Source organism: Diorhabda sublineata, chromosome 6 (genome assembly GCF_026230105.1).
Source record: "Diorhabda sublineata isolate icDioSubl1.1 chromosome 6, icDioSubl1.1, whole genome shotgun sequence".
In the NCBI taxonomy this organism is placed as follows: domain Eukaryota; kingdom Metazoa; phylum Arthropoda; class Insecta; order Coleoptera; family Chrysomelidae; genus Diorhabda; species Diorhabda sublineata.
Window position 1 is genome coordinate 12,350,904 of NC_079479.1, and position 26,149 is coordinate 12,377,052.

General features: G+C 30.5%; 1 protein-coding gene across 2 annotated transcripts in view; it reads right to left on the reverse strand.

Moving 5' to 3' along the window:
- Positions 1-26,149, reverse strand: part of LOC130446046 (hypoxia-inducible factor 1-alpha-like) — a 39,422-nt gene that overhangs the window by 2,884 nt on the left and 10,389 nt on the right. For both annotated transcript variants that reach the window (XM_056782053.1, XM_056782052.1), the window contains exons 2-11: positions 23,405-23,592; positions 22,730-22,887; positions 22,080-22,265; positions 21,131-21,330; positions 20,920-21,026; positions 20,682-20,826; positions 7,095-7,456; positions 3,235-3,455; positions 2,503-2,851; positions 2,059-2,411 (exon numbers count right to left, since the gene is read on the reverse strand). In XM_056782053.1, coding sequence (XP_056638031.1) covers positions 2,059-2,411; positions 2,503-2,851; positions 3,235-3,455; positions 7,095-7,456; positions 20,682-20,826; positions 20,920-21,026; positions 21,131-21,330; positions 22,080-22,265; positions 22,730-22,887; positions 23,405-23,592 — 2,269 coding nt within the window. The remainder of the gene's footprint in view (positions 1-2,058; positions 2,412-2,502; positions 2,852-3,234; positions 3,456-7,094; positions 7,457-20,681; positions 20,827-20,919; positions 21,027-21,130; positions 21,331-22,079; positions 22,266-22,729; positions 22,888-23,404; positions 23,593-26,149) is intronic.

Here is a 26,149-nt window from a genome sequence, read left to right on the forward strand (position 1 = left end):
TAAAACTTTCTGTTTCTGCTTTATTCGATATTCCATCAAGATGATCTTTTCTCTTAATTTCCAAAATAGCATCGGCAAATTCTCAATTGAGTATCGAGTTTCATTCTGCCGATTATTAGATTAATGTTTCACCATTTCATACTTCTGGGACTAATTCGTAGGGGATAATGTGAAAGAAATAATGGGATTAATAACAACAATTTTATTCAAATTTTTATTAACAATCGCATATGTTCAAAAATAAATAAACACATTTTAAATAATCTTTATAAAAGATCATCCCTATCGAATTTATTGCTCCAACTAGTCCTGGACGACCATAACAGATTCTATTCATCAATAATTTTTTTTTCAAATTTTTTAATAGATTAGGGAGTTACGGGGTTATTACATTGTTTTGGGAATATTTCCTCCAAGATATTTGTATTCAAAATATTATCTGTGGAATGAATAGAAACAAACATTTTGGACGTTGTTTGTTCAACAATTACATCGACAACACATTCCGAAAACGAAATTTTTTAGGAAATATTTCCATAAAATAAAAATCTCTAAATAATCCACTAATCGATGAACCTAAACTATACGAAGCGCGATTAATTATAATTTCAATAATCCTAGTGATATTTAGAATCCAATTCACAATAAACTTTGTTACGCATTTTAATAATGACATATTATTTAAAATAACACTATTTTTAGAATATATATATTCAACATTTAGACGTTTTTCGAGAGTTAATTTTTATTTAATTTATTCAATTGTAAGATGAACTACTTCGATTATTGAACTCGACACCTTGTTGATGACATTAGCCATATAAACATCATAATTAAATAGTGAATCATTGATAAAAGAGAAAGAAAAAGGAAGAATAAGATACACTTATTTTTTCGGACAAATGGAAACCTACTAAAAAATGGTAAATTCGATTTGGAATTACTACCGTAAGGAGATGAACAAATCATGATCTGTTAAAATGATAAAATAGTTGGGACAATTCATTACAACCAATAATAGTAGTAGTCAATGTATAAATAAGGCATATTATTCATATTAGACTCGATCAAGTTTATGTGAAAATACGCATTTAAGACATTTCACTTTAAAATTTTTGTAAACTAGTGAATATACTACTACATTGCATTTTTTGGCTATAATTTAATTGAGTTGCATAGAAATCTAAATGAGGGTTATTGTTTATTCGGTTCATTGATATGATTATGAGCAAAACGTTTTCAATACTATTTTATTTATTTGAATGTGTCTAATCGATAGAGAAAAAAATAGGTATCCTCGTATTTAATTAGGACTTTTAGATAACAACGACAAAGCATTTTATTCAAAAAAATAATAATCATTATATTACCACGATATTAAATGGCTAGAAAAAGATGTGAATCGACCCCGAGATATGTATGTGTGACATTTCAAACGGTTTAATAATTCATTTTTATTTTTGGTCCAAAACTCTATGGATTAATAATGGGGGAAAATAATAATTGAGAATGTTGTTTCTATAAATAATTCAAATTAATAATATGATTACTTGTCGTAACTGGAATTTTGATAGTAGAGTGAGCCACAAACATTCAAACATTTTAAGCGGGAATTAAAAAAATTACTTTTTCCAATTTTATAACGATCAATTGTATTCACAGATTCGAAATTAAAAAAAAATTAAAACTTCGTCGGGCATATGGCAATTTATATATATATATATAGTTTTATATAAAACTTAATTGACACAAGATGCGTGCGTACAGTCTTTTTTATTTACTGCTTTCTTAATTTTAGAACGATCACGTTTAATTAATGTAAAAAGACATCGATAAAACACTTTTACAAATTTTAGGCAAAATGAACCCCTCCCCCTCTCTCTTCTATGTCTCGGTCTCCTCGATATCGGGAAGATTTTGGCATATATTTCGTTTTTCGCTATTTTTTTTTAATTAGCAGCGCACATTTTCCCAATCAAGGCTTTACTCTTTTTCTTATCTTTTCGACTTGTTCGGAGCCAGACAAATATATCCGGCTCTAATATCGAAACCGCTTACCAATAAATTCATTAAAACGCTATCGCTCGGCTGCGAAATGCACGCGGCCTTTTGAGAATTTCTATTTAATAACCAAGTATTTTTATCCCTCGATCGGCCTCTATTATGATGATTATTATTATTGGAAATTAACTGTTGTAATAATTCAGATGACATTTTTTCTTTAGGTTCGCTTCGAGTCTTTTTACTAACTTGCTCGTAACTTGCACTACAATTTGAACGTTTCGTACTCGGCGTACGTTGATCGTCGACTGTCTTATTCGTATTATTATTATTATTATTATTATTATTATTTATAAGGTTTGATTTAGATGAAAGGCAGTTTTGATCGTTCCACGGCGATTTACGAATACCTAAAACAAATAGATTTTATATTAATTAATTGATATCTGAAAAGTATCCAAATATTTTATTAAAAAAAATGCGACCCCTTCCTCAACTTACATTTGACAGTGTACGTATCATCGATATCATTCTTGTACATCATTCCCCCTCCACCGTGATCTTTTTGCGTCAATTGGTGTTTGCTCAACGAATTCGATAACAATTGGGCCAAACTCGAATTATTATTATCAGAGTGATGGTGGTTGTGTATCTTTTTGTCGCTCGTACTCCACATTAAATCGTTAGAAACTAACAACGGTAAATCGTCAGTTATGTTCATCGATATGTAGGGGGGTTTGAGCAATTCAACGTCTTCCTCCATTTGGAGGTTCATAAAAGACGAAGTGTGTTCGTCATCTATAAGAGAGTCGGTTGGACTATTGAGAGAGGGTAAACTACAATCTGAATGCTGAAAAAAAAAAATTGAATCAATACAAATTGGAGCAGACCAAAATACGTATGTGGGATTGCAGTCGTAAAAAACGTTTTTCCTCGCCAAGTTTTTTAATAAAGACTCAACGTCCTTTTTTTACAGTGTTTATAAATAAAATTTTCTACTGATTTACCAACAAAATCGCAATAAAGTAAGTATGTTTGTTTTTGTCGTAAACGAAAACTTGGAAGATAAACATTCTTTTTCTGTTATTCTATCTTTATACATACATAATTCGATAACGTAATAAAAAGCGTGACGTATATAAATTTTAGATTCGGTATAATCAAAGCTACTTTATATTTATTTTGTACATTGGAGAAACGAAAATGAATATAATAATTATAGAAAAAGCTAACCTTCGACAAATTTGGCGACAATAATTGCGGGGAAGTATCTTGGAAATCTCTATACGATATAAACGGATCTGTCGGTTCTTCGGTTAATAAAGGACCAAAGTTATCTCTTAAAAGGATATCGTCCAACATATCGGGAAGAAAATTGTGATCTTCCAACGGAACACAAACATCACCCGCTACTGGTGCCAAATGTGTCAGATCCTCTGGTTCGTCTTTCAACACTATAACAAAAGAGAAAGAATTTTTTTTAATAGCAATTCACAGCACAGTTGTAATTAAACGCTAATCTATTAGCGAACTAAACTTGTATGATCCAGGGACGTACAAATATAGAATGTCTACCAAAATAAAAAGAATCGTGAATAAATGGTCATTTTTCTTTAAATATATGTCGTTCGCCATTTCTCCTTCCTCAGAAAATTAAAACGCTAACAAAGTTAAATTTTTTCAACGTAACTGTACACGAAGGAAGGAAATATAAATAAAATACGGTCCCGATAGATGGATTCTAAGAAACATAAAAATCAGCTTATGATTCAGAAACTATTAAAGACGTGCAAAATTACACGGTAAACGCTAGTATTGGAAAAATTGCATAAGCAGTATACACAATATTACACAATCAAATTTTATATCAATTTTCGAAAATTTTATTCCAATTTAAGAAATTTACAATTACTCTAATACATAAAAGTAGTTGGTAATATTTCGGAATTGAAACTGACCAAAATAATTATAAAATATCAAAACAATAATTATTTAATAAGAGATCCATTTTGGAAATGATTTCCAAAATAGTACAGCCATGATTGTGAAAAAGACGTGACAGGAAGTGTGAACAAATTAAACAACTGTCTTTGATTCCTAATTGAAATTAATCATCACCTGCAGAATTTCTTTGTCGTCAATACGAGAAAGGGGCATACATTGTTTCGGAATAGATATTATTTTAAAAATATTTATTGGGAAATTTTAAATTTCATCAAGTTATTATATACATACCAAATCAACTGAGGTCGTATAGACGATAAGGATAAATAATTAATATTCTCAAACAAAACACTATAAATCAAAAGTGAGACAATATTTTATCGATTAATGTAATATAAAATAAGAGTAGAGTTTTAAAAGGACACAACCCTCCTATTCATCCGTTGATACAATACTAAATTAATATATTCGTATTATATTTTTTTCTGTTAATCCATTAACAAGAAATTAAATTGCCAACTTGAAAATATAAAATTCAGACGACTGAATCTATTTTGTTGATACCGAACAACTTTTTCTGCACTTGTGATTTACTAATTGATAGGCACTCTTGATTTTTTTTTTCAAACTATTTCGAATTATACCATGATATGTCAAAATTTATACAGCGGGGAAAATGTAGCTTGAACAAATTCTATTAACTCTTAAAAATAAAAAAGACATTTTGTTACACCAACATTTTTATTTGTTTTATGGCAAGTTTACATCGCGCAACAGTAATTGTTTTAGCACGATTTTTTTTCTGTTGTGATAAGTGCGAATGCATAATTTAAATTGTGGATCTAACTAACAAAAAAAACCTCATTGAAAATTAACCTTGACCAGTAATATTCATAAGTTTTGTCGTCAACTTTTAATAGTAAAAGTTCAAATCGCCAGTTAATTTCAATTTTTTTCACTTTGTTTAACGGCAAAAAAAATGAGAATTAATTTGAAAATATGTAATAATAAGGAAAATACAAAACTAATCAATGATGACACTCACGTCTGTACCGTACAAAACTAGTTTTCATTATGTTACAGCTTCAAAGTAGGTTGTGAAAAATTTCAATTTGTTAAAAAAATTCCTATTTACTCATTAGCAGTAATCATGATGATGTGCGTTATTTTCTGGTTTAAATTGATGTAGGTATTAAATAATTATGTAACGTAGAATAAGTGAAGTTATTTTCGTATATATATATATATATATATATATATATATATATATATATATATATATATATATATATATACATATATATATATATTAAATTCGAGGTTAGTTATTTGGATTCTACCCAACAAACATGTCGTATACCGCGTATATCTGTTAGGTGGTTATGTAAATAATCAACAACACTGAAGCAAAATATTCGAAATCCTGACAAAAATTTTTGGTGATTTTTTAGATACGTTCAACTCGTTTGTATTATCAAATTTATTCCGTTGATATGTTGTATGAAACTCGGATAATGTATAACCGCGTTTCCGCCTCACTAAATCTTAAACGATAGAAGGAAAATGATGAAAATATCCGGGATACGACAATTTGTTAGAGTAGAAGAATGTAATAAGAAAGAAAATCATAAAAGGAAATATCAGAATAAACCAAGTATCTATTTAAATTTGAACAGAAACTAAAACTCGTTATTCCCTCCAACACCTTATGAAATTTTGTTCGGAATTTTATACTCGTGTCGAATTTTCATTTATCTCTATTTGATTTTAATTAAGGTGAATAATAAAAAAGATTTCTCATTAAATAAAAAATGCAAATTCTTGGAAAAACTACGCATCTCTGCCTGTTTGACATTTTTATTTCTCTCTCTATATATTTTTGTGTTGTGGTCCTACGAATCTCTACATTTATAAATCAAGCTTTTTTATTTCGAACTAAACAGCTAGGACAGATTTATGCTTTTATTTTTTTCTTCGTTCTTCCTCAATATCAGAAACGAAATTTGTGAACGTCTATAAATACATATTTAAAACGGTTTTTTTTTGAGTGGCCATCCCAAAAGATAAACATAAAACTCTAACTAGCCCTATAAATCAATAACCTGTTCATTACATATCAAATGAGAAAGATAATCACTTTTTTGTTTGGTAATCTTTATCTATTCATTTGACGTCAATAATACGAATTTCTAAAACCAATCAATTATATAATTATTTTTCTAATAATTTTAATACTGAATTACTATTAGTACCAAATAATTAATTGGCATCTATTTATATAATAAAAATAATGAAATCTTTTAATTTGACCAATAATAGTATTTCTTCAACATTCGCAATTTGTCTATTTATACTATGAGTATCAGTCTGTGTGTTCTTGAACTTCTTTATTTAATTAACCTATCAATTTATAAAGTTTTATAATTCTACTATACAACATGTTAAATTTGTTGTATCTGTCTAATCAGCTTTCATATGTTAAATTAGTATGAAATACCACTGACGTTTATAAATGTAATTTATTATTTTTCATTCGGTTCAAGTATTAAGCGAAAAATCTGACATATTTATTCAACTTGAAATATATTGAAAACTCAAATGAAGGCCACTTGCAACTCTGAAACTAGTGATAATTATATTAGTAACACTTATACGTACTATACGTATTTAATGTAATTTTTAATATAATGTATTAAAATCAAAGACACGAATTATCATTTATCTTTAGACGAATAAAAAATGAAGACGCCGTATGGAATAATAAAATCTAACCTACAACGAGATACTGACTTTGGTTTCGGAAACCGCTTGGAATTTTTGTTGCGGTGAAAAATTAAGATGCTACTTTATACAAACAGTCTATTGGCTATAAGAGAATATAAAATATTACTACGAGATGCTGTATCAATGCCATATTATACAAAGTCGTTTGCTTTTTCAATAAATACAATTACCAACTCGGGTACAATTTTTTAACAAGTAAGATTTAAATGCCGAAAAGGCACGTGAACAAAAAAAAAATAGAAAAGGACCGGTTTGGAAAATAAGTGATATGAATATTCAACGACAAGTAAAAACAAATGTGCGAATTCCATTGAATTATTATTTCTTAAAACTTTATTAAAATAATTATTAATAATACAACTTACTTGTAAGACCGGGCTCTTCATCTGAAAACGTCAAAAAGCCTCTACTCATATCCTTAGTCCTCGGTCCGAATATCTTGCTAGTGGCACTTATCGGTCTAACGATAGAACCTTCAACTTCTTGAAGATTACCAAACAATTTCCTCGTACTCGAAATGGGTTTCTTTTCGTCCACTCTTTTAATCACTTCGTCATTTTCGTCATCTCTGTTACTGCTTTCGTCAGTAATTACAATTTCGGGTACGATTGCCAATCGACAATTGTTATTGTTTATTTCAGATTTAACGGAGGACGAGGAGGAGGAGGAGGAGGAGGTGGTAGTATATTGTAAGGAGGAATATAATTGATCCTCGCATTCCAGTCCACTGAAAAAAATTAAATAATAGGGTGTTCCATGCAACGGCGCTTTTTCTAATCAATTCGGCTCATAACACTAAATAAGGAAGTATATCATATGTATTTATAAATTTTTTTAATAATAATTCTTAATCGGTTAAACGTTAACGAACGGACACACATACGCACAAAAACACATATACACTAATATATGTATATTTAATAATACACAGACGATCGTTCGATCGGTGTAATATACAATATGGAGAGACGTTACACAACTTTACGAACCAAATAATAGGCGTGCGATTGCCTGTAGACAGTTCATTACTGATTCTTTGGTCGCGAGATCCAGTGTACAGAATTTTTTGCGGTACGCTACGATACGACGTCGCGTCGTGACAATCGCCACGTGATAATATATATATCAATGCACATTAAGATTGTATTAAATCAATCTTATAATAGAACACGTGATTTTATAAGAAATATGTACTATTAAAAACAGAGGCGTACAATATTCTTTCTTTTTTATTATATATACATAAATAGATTTCACTTAAACTCCCGACAAGTTAATAAATACTACATACTTTATATACAAACATCTTTTGGCAATTTACGTACAAAATACACGAAAAAAATAAAGGTATGATTTGCAAATTATTATTCTCGTACGGTATAAATTTCATTATTAAATTATATGAGAGTATAGTATAAGGTCGATTTATCGAGATTATAATAAATAACCTTAAATTAGCTCAAACTAATACAAAATATAATATTTGAATATCAGTATGTAAAATATTACATTTGACGCCTCTATTACGAATACATAATACAATACGATTGCGCCTTCTTCAAATCGGTTTAACGATTGGATGATTCTCAAGTGGTACATTGAAAGAAATTATCCACGTCTATTTATCTATAAATCCTACTGGTGGTAGGTACATCAAGTGGATTAAATATATTATTAAGGATAATAAACGTGTCGCAAGATATCGAATTGAGGATTTTTATTAAATAATATTTATTATTATCCCGATCATTGTGCAAAGAAAGTGTGGCGTGATTCGAGATATAATTAGTAAATGAGATAAAAAAATATCGTATAAATAAAAAATATGTGATAAATATTTTCGAATAGTTAAGTAACAAGTGTAACAAGGAGCGTGCACGCAATCTCGCAAATTTATATTTGGAGTTATGTAATATAATAATATACTGTTTTGATCCGTTAGTAACGTTTATAGATGATAGTCGTAGCAAACGAAAGTAGAGCATTTACTAAATTACGTTATTTAGTTAACTAGTATCTATATTTCAATCTTATTTTTTCATATTTTCATTAAGAAAAATCTGTGTTTGGCTAACAAATTTGATTATTACAATCATATGTTGTTTTAATAGTACAATGCGACATCCACACAATTCTCTTCTCTATTGATTTAACGAAAGCGTTTTTCCAACAATACCCAATTATTCTAGACTATGGTTGAGAAAATGTATCCATCCGATACTAAAATGCACTACGCAAAAGGTTTAGTAGAAACTACTCCTCGCATACAAATTGTTTCTATTCCAAAAAGGACCATAGGATCATTGAGTAAATTTATTTTCAACCGGGAATCGGCCAGCAACTGAAAGAAAAAGTGGCCTTTGCTACAATTTTATATACACGATGACGCAATACTCGATGAGTTGGATGGAAAGTATTGCCCAACATTGCATCATCGAAATCTCATTTATTTCTATCTTTACAACATTTTCCAATAAATATTCTACTCAAAAATCAATTAAATATTATTATCGAACAGATAATGAAAATTTGCACACCATATAATGATGATAATAATAAGGTTTCTGCAGAAATTAAATACTTGAATTGTAAATGTAGGGAAAAGACATTAGTTCGAATGATAGGCAAGTGAAAGGAAAAAAAATATACATTTGCTTATAGAATGATGACCTCTAAAACAAAAATTAAATTCCGTACTTATTCGTTTATTGACACGAAATAATTACACCAAACGCGGCCTTAATTATAAAAATCTTTGGAAACCACTATATCATCGATAGTTTTTTTTTGTTGTAATACACACATACTGTGTGTACAACTTTTATATTATTGACGATAATAAAATCTTCCCATTTTAATTGAAAGTCGACAGATCGATTTTAGATAACGTTAACTCGAGAGTCATTTCCGTCTCCCATAAAGTGTAATCTCTTAAGAGTATACATAGTATTACCAAGGCAGTGGGAGAAGTAGAACATTCAAGCCTCGCTACAATTCAAAGAATCATAATGACGTAATCGAATGATGAAAATGATTTCAAAACTATTTAATGTTAGGAGCCTATCAATTTTTGATTTGACATGTAAAAAAATAAATAAGTTCGAATGAATTTTTTTGCAGCATTTTGCAAATAGGTATTCGTTGTTCTTCTAATACATTCCATATATTTTTCAAACACTTGGATCGTCACCACTACTTTTATTACAAATATCCAATGAAAAAATTTTTATCTACATCTACTGATTGTGCGCAACGATTTTTAGATAACCTCCGTGTTTTAAGAGTATTGAATAATATACGTATGTATCTATAACCGGCTAGACTGGAATCTTAATCTCAATGGACCGCAGCATTTTTAATCTTATTCCAATTTAATGTGGTTATTCTTCTAATATATTTCTATTTATTCGTCCGATAATAATGAGTGTCTTTGTACTAATCGTAAGTAATATATCAAAAAATAAACAAATACGAAACGAAATATTATTCTTCTCATCCCCTATTTCGATTTCAGTAAAACTATAAAGAAAATAACAAAGACGATTGGATTGGACGATCGCATATCAGACAGAAATAAAAGTAAAATATCTGTATTATACATCTTGGGAAAACTTTATCTTCTTAATGCTATATAATAAAATCCGGAGCGTTGTCTTCTTGTCTTCTTTCGCATCCTTTTGAGGTCGGAACTTCTCCTTACACTATACAATAATGAAACTCTTGGAAAAAATCAAATAAGAAACTTTGGTTGACAAATTTGTTTGCGAGTTATATCTATCATTTTCTCGAAATGTCACGAATTTTTCATATGAAATATCCAATATTCTCTTCTAATCTCATTACTTACAAAAAGTACATACACTCATATTTTTTACGGCTAATAAATTTCCCTATTTGTTTTTTTCGTATAAAATAGAGATTTAAAATTGCAAATATTTTTAGAAAGAAAACGACAATTCCAAAAATTTTCGAAAACAAATAACAATAACTTGATATACGAATTCAAAAAATTTAATTTGCTCAAATTTTCACAATTAATCATATAGATTACTAAATTATAATTATCTACACATTGTATAATACAACAATGAGTACTGATTATAGAAGAAAATTGGAATACCTATCTTCAAAATACTGGCAAATAATTCAATCAAGTTTTTAGGAAATACCTTTATTGTCCCAAAGAATTAATATTTCTCAAGTAGTAAATCCAATGTTTACCCATTTTTTATTTTCATCAGATTAAATTTAATTTATCGCACAAAGATTCTTGTAGAAAACACCACCTATTCTTTCCACCACTCTGAGGAAAATAACTTTAATCCACGTGACTGGTAATATTATTTGGTTGAAATTTGAAAGACCTTTTCACCGATTGGTGGTTGTCAAGGTCGGGCATGCGAATTTCGGCTACTACAAAGGGAGGCTATTTTCAAGATCGATACCCAGCACGCAATTTAGAAAGGGAAAGTCGATCCGGAGTTTAGAAGGAACTCCTCTAATTCTTTCCTTCTCACTTAATGTTACATTTAATTAATTTTCAACCTCTTTGTCATCCATATTATCGTTCCGTTCCATTTAAATAGATTCGTAAGTACATATGCCTAAATGATTCCGATTAAACAACAATGTTTTATATAATAAAAAACATTTCAACTTTATTACCAATTTCAAATTCTCCTACAACAAATTTGGTGTTTTATAAAATTCTACCAACATCACCAATCTCGCAAATTGGCCCATTACCGAAATTATTTTGTAAAAATAGTCGGTTTCCGTGACATAGGATAATAATAGAAAACCTTCACGATTCCAAAATTTAAAAAAAAATAATAAGTCTTTGAGAATGTTATTTCCAATACAAAACATTGAAAAATAATACAGTAAATGTTGTATTTAAGAATATCGTTTAAATACAACATTTATTGTTATATTTTAAAAGGGTGGGTATTAGTTCGAAAGTTTTAATTTTTCTTGACGAGTTACGAGTTTCTTTTTTATAATAATTTATATTTATGAAATACTCATTGATTGTATGTTTAGCCAGTTCAAGACTATTAATACAATATTTCAAATCAAAACTGTTTGTTTTTCAATACGATAAACTACTCACATTTTATATCGATTAACCTATATGAACCCAATTTTTTTTCCAACAGCACTTCATAATAAAGTCGAGCGATTAGACGAAACGTTAAAAGAAATATAGATTTTTTTTTATATTATTATGCCCCTTATAATGAACATATTTAATAAAACTATATATCAATAGAATGGAAACTTTCTTCTAAAATAAATCTAATCATTTCTCGATTCAAATTCATTTTTTAACGTTCCTACTTATTTTATCAACAAATTTCGGTTAGGTCTGGAATATTTCCTTTATACAAACTATACATGTTGATATGAATTAGTAATTTTCTGCTAGGTATATTATAAAATTGTATTTCAGATATTTTTGATAACGTTATACTTCTTTTTATTTATTACTTGGCCGACTTCCATCAATAAGCTTTTATTAATACTTTCATCTATTAAATAGTGTTACATAAGCTGAGAGTAGCCACCCATAATTTGCGATTTACAAATCGACGCCATCGAGAAACGGACTTATTTGAATTTGAAATAACCGTAAAAACATTCTCCGCCTGTTATGTTTATGTCGTAAATCCCTAATACCAAGTTAAAACGGGTATTCCATTTTTGAGTATTTAATTTATGATAAGAAATATTTCAGAAAAAGGTTGGTAATGTCGTAATTAGATCCTAAGACTAAGAGATACTGTTTTCTTTGTGCACCTAACAATAGAACGTGTGCGATTTAGTCTTTTTCAGTTAATTTTCAGTTTACAGTTTACACATTCGGGTTTGAGTTTAGTATCGCGTTTTTTCCAAGCAAACCCCATTAGAAGAATTTCGTCTTTACGATTTCTGGATAGCACCGATCATTATTGTTGTATGATATTCGCCCGAGCAGTATTGGTAGCCTTTTTATCCAACTCTTGCCTTATTCTAATGAAGGAGGTTATCCAAAGAAAAACTCCGCGTTGACTTGAGCCAAGAGGATCTGTGAGTAAAATTATATTCATCTGAAATATTATCGATACGAGTAGCTGCATATTTTGCATATAATTCAGCATCTTGGAACTGTTTGTAAAAATAATTTTGGGTTGTAGGATTATGAGATGGTTGAATTTTAATGGAGTTTGTTTTATAGTGACTGCTGTCCAAATCCAAATGAAGCTATAATCGGGCGCGCAGGGCTGGGTTGTAAAAACCGTTCAGTTTATTTCGAAGCGTTCGGTACATTGTTAGTTATTGTCACAAGTTTTCAATAGGTTCATTAATTGTAGCCAAATGAATCAGGCCGTATATTTCAATGATGCTTCCGATTTTGCTTCGTTACGCCGTTTTAAAATCAGTACCAGGTGTATATAACGTGTCTTTTTTGGTATAGGAATTAAAGTCCATCTGTTGTGGACATAGTTCTGATTCATTAACGACAGCCTAAATTTGCAACAAGAGATTTTTAGTATCTAATAATAATACTTATATCTTTCGAACCAGTTTATGAAATCTAACAATACTTTCTCGATTCTATATCACAGTGCACGGGCATTTCACATTTTAAATGAATTCTCTCAGGTATTTTCAATTTTTGATTCTTATTTGCACTTTTTTTCTATAAAAACATTTTTAAACAAAGCGGATTGAGAATGTAGGAAGCGGAGTCTCGGTATATTTAAACCCCCATTTCTTTTGATCAATTTTTTTATATAACAAAACGTTGCAAATTATTGTAGTTTCGTTATTTCAACTGATCCAATTTAAGATTCATGAAGTGTCCAACAAAATACCTTTTTTTACATTTTTAATCTGCATATTCTTGCAATTATGAATAATCTCGTATTTCCTAATTACAAAAATATAACATTGTTAAGCATTACTTTACTACATTATTCAATGATTCATTGCACTTTTATAGGAATAATCAAGGTCATTTCTTGAAAAAAAATCAAATACTTTAACTTAGATAAATATCTTCCCAGTTCTTAGAGTACCGGTAATATTTTGTAGGACAAAATATTTTTATTTCTTTATTTTTTCCATACATGGCGAATATATATGTATATATCTACTTAGTCACTTGCAATATAACACTGTACAAAATGACAGCTTTCATAATAAATTAACAATTATTGTAAAATATTTTTTATATGCCTTTAAATAATGAATGTTTGTATTGGGAAATATGGGGTTATGTAAATTTGGACAAATATTCTGAATAAAAATGTCGAAATTGTATTTTATTTATCAATCTTTGTATATTGAAACCAGAGCTTTTATTTTAATTTTTTGTTTTTCTAATCATGGAATTATTGTATATAAAGTAAAATGGAAAAACATTTTGTATCGTTGTCTATCTAAAAAATTCTATAAACCGTTTCACAATGTCGTTTATATATATTATGTAGGTTGAACCTCGTTGTATTATTTTAAATTCTCGACGTTCCTGTTTCAACTTTTCCACAGCTTTTATTCAGTCGGCGACAGGTTGAGGCAATGGAATCGACCAAAAAAAAGGCGAATCGTTGCGGAAGTAGGCAGATTGAGACCAAGGATCACTTCTTATCAATAACCAATGACATGACCACCCTACCCTCACCCCTCTCTTGACAATTGCTTTAAAGTAGGAGCCGAAACGTTGAGAATATTCAAAATTCCAACCAGGTTCAACCAGTGAACGTGTAGTAATCGTTTTGTTCGTAATCCTGACCGCGGAAACCGTTTATGATATGACATTCGTTATCAAATGGATCAAACATAATTTCCAAGTTATAGTAACATAGTAACATAACGAGAGGTCTACCTGTTGGTAAATTAACGTTCAAATTCAAAGTATGCATCAGAAAATCCTGTGAAATTTGAAGACAAATCTTCAGATATTTGAGTGATCAGTAAATTAGGAACGTTAAAAATGTAACAAATAAAGTCCAAACCTTTGGAGCAGTTGTTTAAAATGTCTTATTTATTTAGGTACAACAAGCCATTGTACGAGGCATATTTTTTAAGTAAGTACCGTTTTGGAATTAAAAAAAGGAGTGCAAAGATATCGCAATAATTTTATTTTTACATGAAAGCATGTACCTTAATCTACTTTTCTACATAATTTCCGTGAATATTGAGGCACTTGTCATAACGTGGCACCAGTTTTTGAATACCCTCCTCATAAAATTCTGCCGCCTGACTTGTTAACCACTGCATCACAACTGTTTTGACTTCGTTATCGTCTTGAAGACGCTGACCGCCCAGGTGTTTCTTCAAGTGCAGGAACAAATGGCAGTCGCTGGGCGCCAGATCAGGGATATAGGGAGGATGATCTAGAGTTTCCCACTGAAAAGATTTGATGAGACCTTTGGTCCGATTAGCCACATGTGGACGGGCATTGTCATGCAGCAAAACGATACCCTTACTCAACTTGCCACGTCTTTTGTTCTGGATTGCACGACGCAGATTGTTCAATGTCTCACAATAAGACGCTGCATTGATTGTCTCATTACGAGGCCGAAACTCCACTAGCAATACTCCTTTTCTGTCCCAAAAAACTGTGCACATGATTTTCCGGGCAGAAATTGTTTGCTTAAACTTCCCTTTTTTGGTGATGATGAATGTCGCCATTCCAGGGATTCGATTCTGGTGTGACGTAGGCCACCCATGTTTCGTCACCAGTAACAATTTGGTCTAAAAAATATTCACCTTCATTGTGGTACCGCTCAAGAAAAGTCAATGCACTGCCTAAACGTTGGGTTTTGTGCAAATCCGTCAACATTTTTGGAACCCAACGTGAACACAATTTCCGGTATTTAAAGTTCTCGGTCGCAATGCGATACAAAACACTACGAGAATATTGAGGAAAGTAGTCGCAAAATGATGAAATTGTAAAGTGTCTGTTTTCTCTCACCTTTTCGTCCACTTTCTGCACCAAATCTTCATTAACGACCGAAGGACACCCACTCCGTTTCTTCATCATGCACATTTGTGCGGCCATCTTCAAATGCTCTCAACCATTTCCTTACCATTCCATAACTCATAATGTTTTGTCCGTAAACTTCACAGATCATTCACGATGAATATAGATCGGTTTTACGCCTTTAGCACTAAGAAATCGTATAACAGCCCGTACTTCATAATCGACGGGACTCACGATTGTCGGAGGCATCTTAAACACTCAGTAAACAACGTAAACAATGAAGAATCAGACTGTAATGGCGTCAGTGCGTAGACAAGAGATGTAGGTAACCAGCGCGCATGTGCGGAAGGCCGACCTTAGGGTTGCGGCGGCGGAATCGCAAAACGGTACTTACTTAAAAAATATGCCTCGTATATCTGCAAAAGGCAAATATTTGATTTTGATTTAAAATTTTGAACACCCTATATCTCAGCAATTAGGCCCCCGTAACACGGTTCGTATTCCTATATCAAAATGAATCATTTTTTGAGATCTCTCTGTGATAGAGCGTTGGAGCGTAGGAGTTTATCCTGTTACACTTTCAAATAATAGTATGTATATTAAGATTAAATTAATAAACTAGTTTGTTTTGTATAATTTTTAATAATTTAATAGAAAGAAATCTGACAACAAAGTCGGCTGAAAGTAAATTAGTAAAATGACCCAGAAAACATGCAACAACGGTAGACGACAATTTTTTAGAAATGTCCGTATTAAAACAAAGTCTACTTATGAGTTGTCGAGAAATTATGACATTTCGAAACCCACTTAAATACAAACGTGTCAATGGCCTTTTGTATCACTGACTACTCAAATATCTGAAGATTTGTGTTCAAATTTTACAGGGTTTTCTGATGCATACTTTGAACTTGAACGTTAATTTACTAACAGGTAGACCTCTCGAAATGATTTTAGTACATTATTAAAAAATTAAAGATTATTAAAATGAAAGTTTTCATTAAACTTAATAACCTCAGCGAAAATAATGAAATTTGTAACTATAACTTGGAAAATGTTTGATCCATTTGATAAACAAAGTATTATCATAAAAAGAAATTTCCAAATTTATTGGAAATTTTCCAGGTATTATCTAGGTAATTTTTTTCAGGATAGATGGACGACGTTACATGAGAAGAGGAGTGTCGCCATAACGAACATGAGAAGAGGAGAGGATTGTGTCGCCATAAAAAAAGCCCTTTTCAAGGCTAGCAATGAACTATTTTAACGCCCCCTGGTGACCAACCGTTGAACTAATTAGTTAATAGTTTCTCCCCCAGATGGCGCTCTTGGAAAAAATACGCCCCCTGGCGGACAACTGCTGAACTAATTAGTTAATCGTTTATCCCCCAGAGGGCGCTCTTGGGAAAAAATACGCCCCCTGGCGTAAAACCGCTGAACTAATTAATTCATCGTTTATCCCCCAGAGGGCGCTCTTGAAAAATACTATTTAGTTCAGCGTTTGTCTGCTAGGGCGCGCTACATTTGCAATCTTTTATCAGTTAAAAAGTTAACAAAAAGCCGCTCCGATTCCAGGGTATTTCGAATCCCCTCCTCCGGCCGATTCGAGGCAAGAACTAGACGTGTAGGATCCTTTCCACGGGTCTCCTCCACGTCTGGAGCCGCGAACCGGTTGACCCCATGAAGGGCCAACTTTGGTTCATAACCATTTGTTCAAGACGCTTTTTTGAAGTTGTTTCAAAAAGGCAACGAAGAAATGTCATCATGGCGTATCATTGAAGGGAAAAGGGGGGTTGTTGTTGTTAATCATAAAAATATGAAGATATTTGTAATATCTCCATATTTTTATGATTTATGTTGTTGTAAATTATAAAAACATAAATAATATGACAGAAGCGTGCGTAGTAGTTAATGAATAAAGGGGGGGCACATGTTACAGAAAGTATTTGAAAATAGTCACAATTCAGGTAAGGGGCTTTGCATCAAGTCCCCCTTTAAATAGTAACCACCCACAAATACCAGGTAGATATTAAAACAGGGGCGTCCTGACAATTGTTTGTTTTGGACGCCGAAAACAGTGGCGTGTAAAAAAGATTTGAATAGTAATATGAATTGAATGTTGAGAAACAACCTGTACAGGACGTCTCAGAAATAAATAACATACGTACGCTTCTGTCTTCTATTCTTTTATCTGCTATCCAAAAATAAGCAGGTTCTTAAGATGTATAAATATTGTTAATTAAAATAAATCATAACTAACCTTAAAATCCAATATTAACGGATTATATTGAGATAGTTTGATTTACTTTTGACTAAAAACATCCTGAAACTTTGTCCTTTTCAAATAACTGTTAAGAGAATGTATTTGTAAGACATTGCTAAGCGTTGAAGAAATGGTTTCCAGTTTAACGAAAATCACGAAAAGCATATATAAAGAGGAAATAAGAAAAATACACAATGAACATGAACTAATACAATTATTTTCTAAGGGGTTTATTTTGAGTACATCGTAATAATATAAAATATAACAAACAAATAAATTGTGGAAATTATAAGCACCTTAAACATGATAACATTTTCTGTCAAAAGAAAATGTTTATAACCATATATATTTACATCGGGTGCAGTGACTATAGATTAAGGTAGATAAGAAAACTGAAAGTAAATATTGAAGATAGATAGAGAGAGATAGAGAGAGAGAGAGAGAGAGAGAAAGCGAGCGAACGATATGTAATTGGAATTATTCTATTGGAAGACAGAGAAAGAACATCGTTTTACCATTCCCTATCCCTTTCTACTAAATATTAGTATGAAAATAGTCGGCCGTCATGTCCATCCGTTCAGAATAGAGATAGATAGAAAGTAGTATACCGATTTTCTTTCTCTCTTTTCAATGGCTTTTCGGGCATACTTGAGCTTGAGGCTTCCATACCTTTCTCTTTAGCTACAACTTTAAATCAACTATTATATTATTAGGGTTCACACAAGCAATGAAAATTTAGTGGTCCAAAAGGACCACCTAAGTTATGATTTAGTGGTCCAAAAATATAACGTGGTAGACAAAAGTAAAAAAATTAACATATGCATGCTACACATACTTTTATACATATTTTTGCGGCATATATAAATTCTTTTATGCAAAAACAGCACAGTAAATATAAAACAGGTTTTTTTAAAAATGTGTATGATTTTGGCGACATTTCTTGATGATTTGGCGACAATTGTTGCTATGTCGCCATGCTGGCGTGAGCCCTATATATTATTATAATTAATCAGAGAAAAGAATGATTTATTTAATAGGAAAAATTTGATAAAATTATGGAAAAGAGGTTGGCTGTCATAAGAAATGATACAGAGCAGAGGAGGTATAGAGAGCCCAAAATATAACGATCGGGGGTAATATACCTCTATATCAAGTTGCATTTCTGAGGAGTTACAAGGTCTCAAACGAGGGCTCAACTGTTTAAATAAAATTGTTCAAATATTTTTCAAGAAAATGACAAAGTTTTATGAAAAATTACAAGAAAAAAAGAGTTTTAGAATAAAATTATCCTTGACATGAAAATCAACCGACAGATAAAAAACTTGTGTGAAATTTTAAGGCTAGGTCAGCCCACAGTGTACCAAATTAGCTCTTTTCAAGTTCATACTTTGAAACCCTGTAACTCGTCAGGGACGCAACTTGATATAGAGATAAATTACCCCCAATCGTCATATTTTGAGCTTCCCTAAAGAACGAATCTTATATGGAACACCTTGTATATACGATACTCAATAGAACTCACTGCACAAACCCATATAATTAGAATATAAAAATGTTCACATTAATTCATTCATTATGGATTCTGGGTCGAAATATTAAAGTTTTTCCTTCATTTCTGTTGTGGATCAAACTATTATGTGACATTGACAATACTGACTTAGTAATTTTTTTTCTATTTTAGATAATTGAAATATTAATTTTAATATTGGATCATACATGATTGATAAAATATGAGAAAGTTCTCGTTCACATATGGTATATAATTTTTTTATAACATTTCAAACGTAACCCCATTCTTTTAATACCTTGTAAATTATATGAGCCCAAAAAAATTTTACAGAAACCTTTGATTTTGATTGTATCAATTATTTAAACCTCATATTACCTTATATCATCAAAATAAAAAGGATACGCCAGAGATCCTAAATACTTCATTCACCATATATAATTATATACCATATATATTTCTCAAAAATTAGACATCAAGACAAAATAGATATAAAGAGAAAAATGCAAAGTTGGAAAAACTATAAAGATGTAAAAAAATGATGAAACAGCAATTTGATCAACATTTTATAAATAAATAGATAAAACTATTAATTACCTTTTTACACTTGGAAAATGAAATTTTCATTATCTTATTTCAATTAAATTTTTGTCAATGTCAGAAAATATTTTGGATAAGAGCCAAAACTTCAATAATCATTTCTATTAAAAACAATGAAATTAGATGTGAGCGCCTACAATTTTCATTTAATGAGGAAAATTCATAACGAGTATGTAGAAGTATATGAATGATAATTAATTAATGAAACTATCAATTTTCAGTTGAATATTATGGGTTTCTATAGTTTTTATAATTAGTACCCTAAGATTTTTTTCGTTTTCGAATTTCAGAATATTTTAGAGTTGTCTTTGTTGAAGCTTTTTGATAACAACTTCAGAAGATAACAGAAGAAGTTGTTCATATAACAATAAAATTATAAGATGAAATTTGTAAAAATTATAAACATCCACACTTTTGGGTTTAATTTCTATGAAATGGAAATTGTAAGTAAACGAATCGGTGGGGGTTTATAACAAGTTCTCTCTATTGGAAGTTATCCGTCCAACATATTTTCTCTTTCAATGACCACTTTAAGAATATACCAATAGTTAATAATGTCTAGTGCTTGGAACAATTGAATAGAACGGAGAAAAAATATATGTGCAAACACTTACCTTATGACGTAATTAACGCATACGACGCTCTGCGGTTTGTAATTTTTGTCATGGATCAAAGTAGCTTGCGTCACTAACCAGACGTAACCGCCGGATTTTCCCAAGAAACGATACTGGCCCGTTTGACACTGCCCTTTCGAAAATACTAAAATACAAATTAGAAATGATGAATTATTTATCATCTTAATAACATTTATCTAATAGATACATATTAATTAAACGACAAAACGACACTTACGGCATTTATATGAAGACAATATGGCATCGCTGTCTAAAGCATGATGGAATTCGTAAGCCGATTTTCCCAAAAGATCCGTTGGTTCGTATCCTAAGAGTTCCTTCATGCTGAAAATTCGAAAAATATTTAGAATTGCAAATGATTTTTGGGAGGAATGTACGAAGTAAATAAAAAAATTCACAATGACAGGGATTTTTGATAATATACTTACAAATCATCGTCGGCGTGCGTAAATTTCATATCCAAACTGTGTTTCGTTAAAAACGTTTGTTTTGGAAGAGGAGACTCGATATTGGAAGGATGCGGAATCGGTTGATTTACCGAAATGAAACAACTCTTCATTTCAGATGCATCTTCATGGTCTTTATCTAAATTTCGATATTTCATTACGTGACCGGTACAATGAATTACCTAAAAAATATAAATACATATTGAAAATGAAAAAATAAAATAAACAGATCAGCGTAACGAATAGGAAAACTTTTATAAAAGATATATGACAAATAAAGTGAATTTACTAAATTTTTTCTTCTGTCAACTAGAATATTCTCCAAAAACCTAATCAAAAATTAACTATTTCTCTTACGGAAAAAATAAATATAAAATAAAAATATTCTTCATTTAATGAAGTGCCACCAAGCAAGAAGCTGCGTGACTATTATGTGGAAAGTAATCAGTATGAAAAATAAAATTGGGTGATAAGTAGATATCAAGTTCCGTTACAAATTTTTAAAAAATGTTTACAACTGGTACACATGTAGAAAGCCAGACATAACAAGAGAACGACGACTGAAACTCTGATTGATGGCGTTTGAATTGAGCATTAGAGAACATAACTTCCGCTAAAATTTCATTGAAGACTTAGACGTGTTCCAGATACAACCTATCAAACAATCAGAAAGCAGAATGGGCATATATGGGATTAGACCTGATACTATCAAGATTTCAAAAGGAAACAAAAGGCCCAAAACTGTTGGAAATCCAAAATCCAATTTACTTATATCTTCTCCGTTGTTTCTTTTCTAATACCATTCAACAAACTTTCTAACCACACTTCATTTAATTTTCAACTTGAAACAATAAAAAGACGAGGATGAATCAAAGAAAATTTTAAGTACAATAAAATGAAGGTAAACGGTTTAAAATATAAATAAACTCACTTTGTATACAGCAGATTTCAAAGTGACAGATCTTCCTTTATTTGTAAGCGTACATTTCATTCTGACGAATAGGGATTTGTTCAAATTCGCTTCGTCTTCGACAACTTTGCCGGACAAAATTTCTTTGATTTCTTCGTGATCGCAGGGATGACTGTATTCATATACATTTTGCCCCATCAGATCAATCTAAAATAATAATAATAATAATTACAAGTTGAAATACAAATTATTAACATATAGTTCAACGTTATTCGTTAGGATCTAATCTAACTTTCAGTTAACCTAGAAGAGACTAACTAAATAAAATCTACTTTTGAGATCAAATTTTTCTGAAATTATTCAAAGATTCGAAAAATGATTTATGATGAGTAATCAATTGAACGTTACTCTTTAATAAAGTGTTGTGATAATTTTTTTCGTCGCGATATTTCTCGTTTGTATAATTATAATTTTCAAATACCACTCCAAATAATTTTAATCTAATATCAATGATACATAAGTTTATTACAAACTTTATGATAAAGCATCTAATAATAGTTGAAATTTATTTAACGATCTTGGTATTTTAATCTATTATTTTTTTTAACAATTTTCATTTCTATTAAATTTTGCGGAAATTGTGTATTGGAAAAATGAAATAAAATATTTACCTGATTAATTCCCAAATACTCGTTAACGTTTTCAGATACGTAAATAAAGTCTCCTTCTTCCGATAAAATCATGACGAAACCGTCTAGGGTTTTCAGAAATGTTGAACTGTCCATATTTTCGTTTTCTTCGTCTTCGTCCAAAGCATCAAACTCCGGTACTAAACAAACAAATTGATTATTCAAACTGTGATTAAAAATAAATTGCAAGGTTTTATATATAAACAAAAAATTTGATCGATTCCACAAATTGAATCTTGATAGTTAGAAAATACGTGAAAAAAGGTGTCCAGTTCAAAAAATTCCTCAGTCTTCAGATGCAGAGGAGGCAACTAACATACTACAGAACCACCAAGAACAATGAGACCAATATGGTCTAACTTCATACTTAGAAAATATAGCACCAAAATCAACTAAAAAATACCTAGAGATAATAAACTCCTTGTATATATGGATTACAAAAATACTAAGAATGGTAATAATTACACCTTGGTATATATACACGAAAGAAAAAACAGAAATTCATAATAATAGAAGAATATTCAAAAAGAAAAACCCTTTAGACCTGATAGAATGTTAAAAATTATTTTTCATCGGAGAAGACCTCATTAGTTTGTGGTACAATAATTATTAGAAAAAGAAATGTAATGAAAAAAAGTAATTTGTATAACAACTTACCGGCTCCGAGGACATTTCTAATTTTCAGATAAGAAATGGCCAATCGCATTACAGAAGCTTTATCCAATTGTGAAATTTGTTCTGTCGTAAAAGGCAAAGCACTAGCCAAATCGTAATAGAGTTCTGTTTCTTTTGATCTCCGACAACGGGCGGCATTTCGAGATTTCTCTTTTCGTTTTTCATTGTTCCTATAACAAATTGATATCATATAACAGAAAGTTTTTCGATTTTCTTACATTTTTATGGACTATATTATAAAATAAAAAAATCGTGTATGTAAGCGGGGAGTTTGGAGACATCAAATGTCTTTGCTGGGGAACATAAAAGAAAGAAGAAGAGAAATATAAGAGATCTGGTTCACACAGCTGTGGACAGAGAAGTCTACGAAAATAAATGAAATCTCCAACATTAAATAATAGTGAATAAGTAGTAGAAGAGAAGAATGTTTAATGCGGTGACAGATTCTGCGAGGCCAAAAAATTAATTTAGTTTAATATAGGTGTGGCTCATATAATATCAGATTTATTATGGCACATTTTCTAACCAGTGCGATTCAATTCCAATATCGTGAAAATCCATTAAAAATTAACAAATACATTACAAGTTTTTATCACCCCCCGTATCTATGTTACAATTTCGATACACGATTGCTTAGATATTAAAATTTATTGATTTCGCCTTTAATTCCGCACATATTTCGAATGTTTTGAAAACATAATGTAATCATTTTTTTAGTAACGGTTTATAATACACACAGACGCGAAGTTATTTTTGAAAAAAATCATTACTATTGAAATAAAATTTACAATATAGATAAGTAAGATATAATAAATAAATCGAAATGAAATGGATCTGGATGAATTCAATCAAGTAAATAGAAAAAGAATGCAATGTCACAATTACCAATAACTCCAATCAAGTTTTGAATAATGTTTGTTTAAAATATGAAAAAGACCCCGTGGAATTATCAACTCAAAATTGGTAGTAAACCTTTTTTAAGATTTCAAATTTCAAGTTGTAAATTACTAAAGTCAATTATCAAAAGAGAATTGAATAACGAGCGATTTAGACAAACAATATACATATTTTAATATTAACAAAAGAATAAAAAAGATCTAGAACTATGAAGCACGGGCATCAAAAATAATTTTCAAAGAAATTGTGTTTAAAACTCTGTTTAAACAATTATTTTCAGTCTAGAAAAAATTGACCCATTCATACCGATATACCTATAGACAAAATAATAATACGACTGGTTTCAGACTACCTGATACGACGCTGTTATATAAACCGCTTTGTTAGATTTCCGATATGGAAGAACCTCTTTCGATATCACGTCACACGATCTTGTTACCGTCTCCGATTCAATATAAAATATAAACATTTGTTTATTTAAATATTCCGAATATCCTGATAGGATGTGGTTTCGATTATAAATTATAAACACAATGTAAATCTCATTAATTCTACCAATTGGTAATGTGTAAGTAAATAACACTACGTCGAATTAATATTAAATATTTTTAATTCTACAAAACGATTCACCTTTCCATTCGTACCTTCAAAAAATTCAAAAACCGGTTTTTGTTAAGCGATTAGTTTAAAGAATTTTCCAATTTCATTTCAAAATGTTTTTACGTATATAAGAACAGCAGAGATGAAAATATTGGGAAATATTAAAGGAGGAAGCCTAAGAGATCAAATTTATACGAGAATATCTGCAAATTGAGGATATCAAGACGATAACGTTGAAAAAACCAACTTCAAGGACACACATAAGCCGTATACCTACTTTTCAAGAGACTGAATATACACCGCAACTGCTTCTAATCTGGACAAGGTCCAGATTCGTCCATATATAGATTACTAGCACGGTTGAAACTCGGCTCCCAAGCATACTCTGAAGATGCTAGACTCTTATACAGCTTGAAGCATAGAAGAAAGGACTCGGTTTTACTGACAATACCACTGACCTGTCTGTCACAATCCCGCCAAGAATAGTTTTTGCAAAACCTACTGGACGTGACCTGAAGACGTCCAGAATTTCAAACAAGGTGTTATTAGATCGGAGATATCATCCCTATAAAGTAGTGAGTAAAATGAATTTTTTTTTGAAGCCTAACCAAAGAAAGAATGAAGAGTATATAGAATTACCCTGTACAAACATATTATGACGAACAAAAGTATACTTAGCATTCATTACACAAATAATGATGTGTACATCTTGTCGATTCTTTCGTCATTAATAGTTTATTAAATAAAAAAATTCTTGTCACGTTTACTACAACTAGAAATATATGATTCGACTTTTTCAAAAAATATTTACAAAATAAAGAGATCCATATTATATTTTTTTAATTACGACTGAATGTTCACATATTAACTTGTAAATACAAAATGTGTTTTAAAAAAGATGTAGATCGAAATAAAACCTCCAGTTTATTTTAAATTTTATCTAAAGTGTGTATATTTTAAGCGTAGAAGGTCCATCTAAATTATGTCGTAATGACGGCTTATTGACGTCACACAAAACAATCAAAAACATTTAAACTAATTAGTATTTATCGCCAAAAAGAGATTACTAAAAAAAGTGCTATAATAACTTGACGGGTTTATTTATTTAAGAGAATCAGATTATTAATATTATGTCCAACAAAAAATATATCTTGACCGAAGACATTTATAGTCGTTGGTAGACACGTCAACAATCTGTTATTGAATTTTAACAATCAATCAACGATAAAA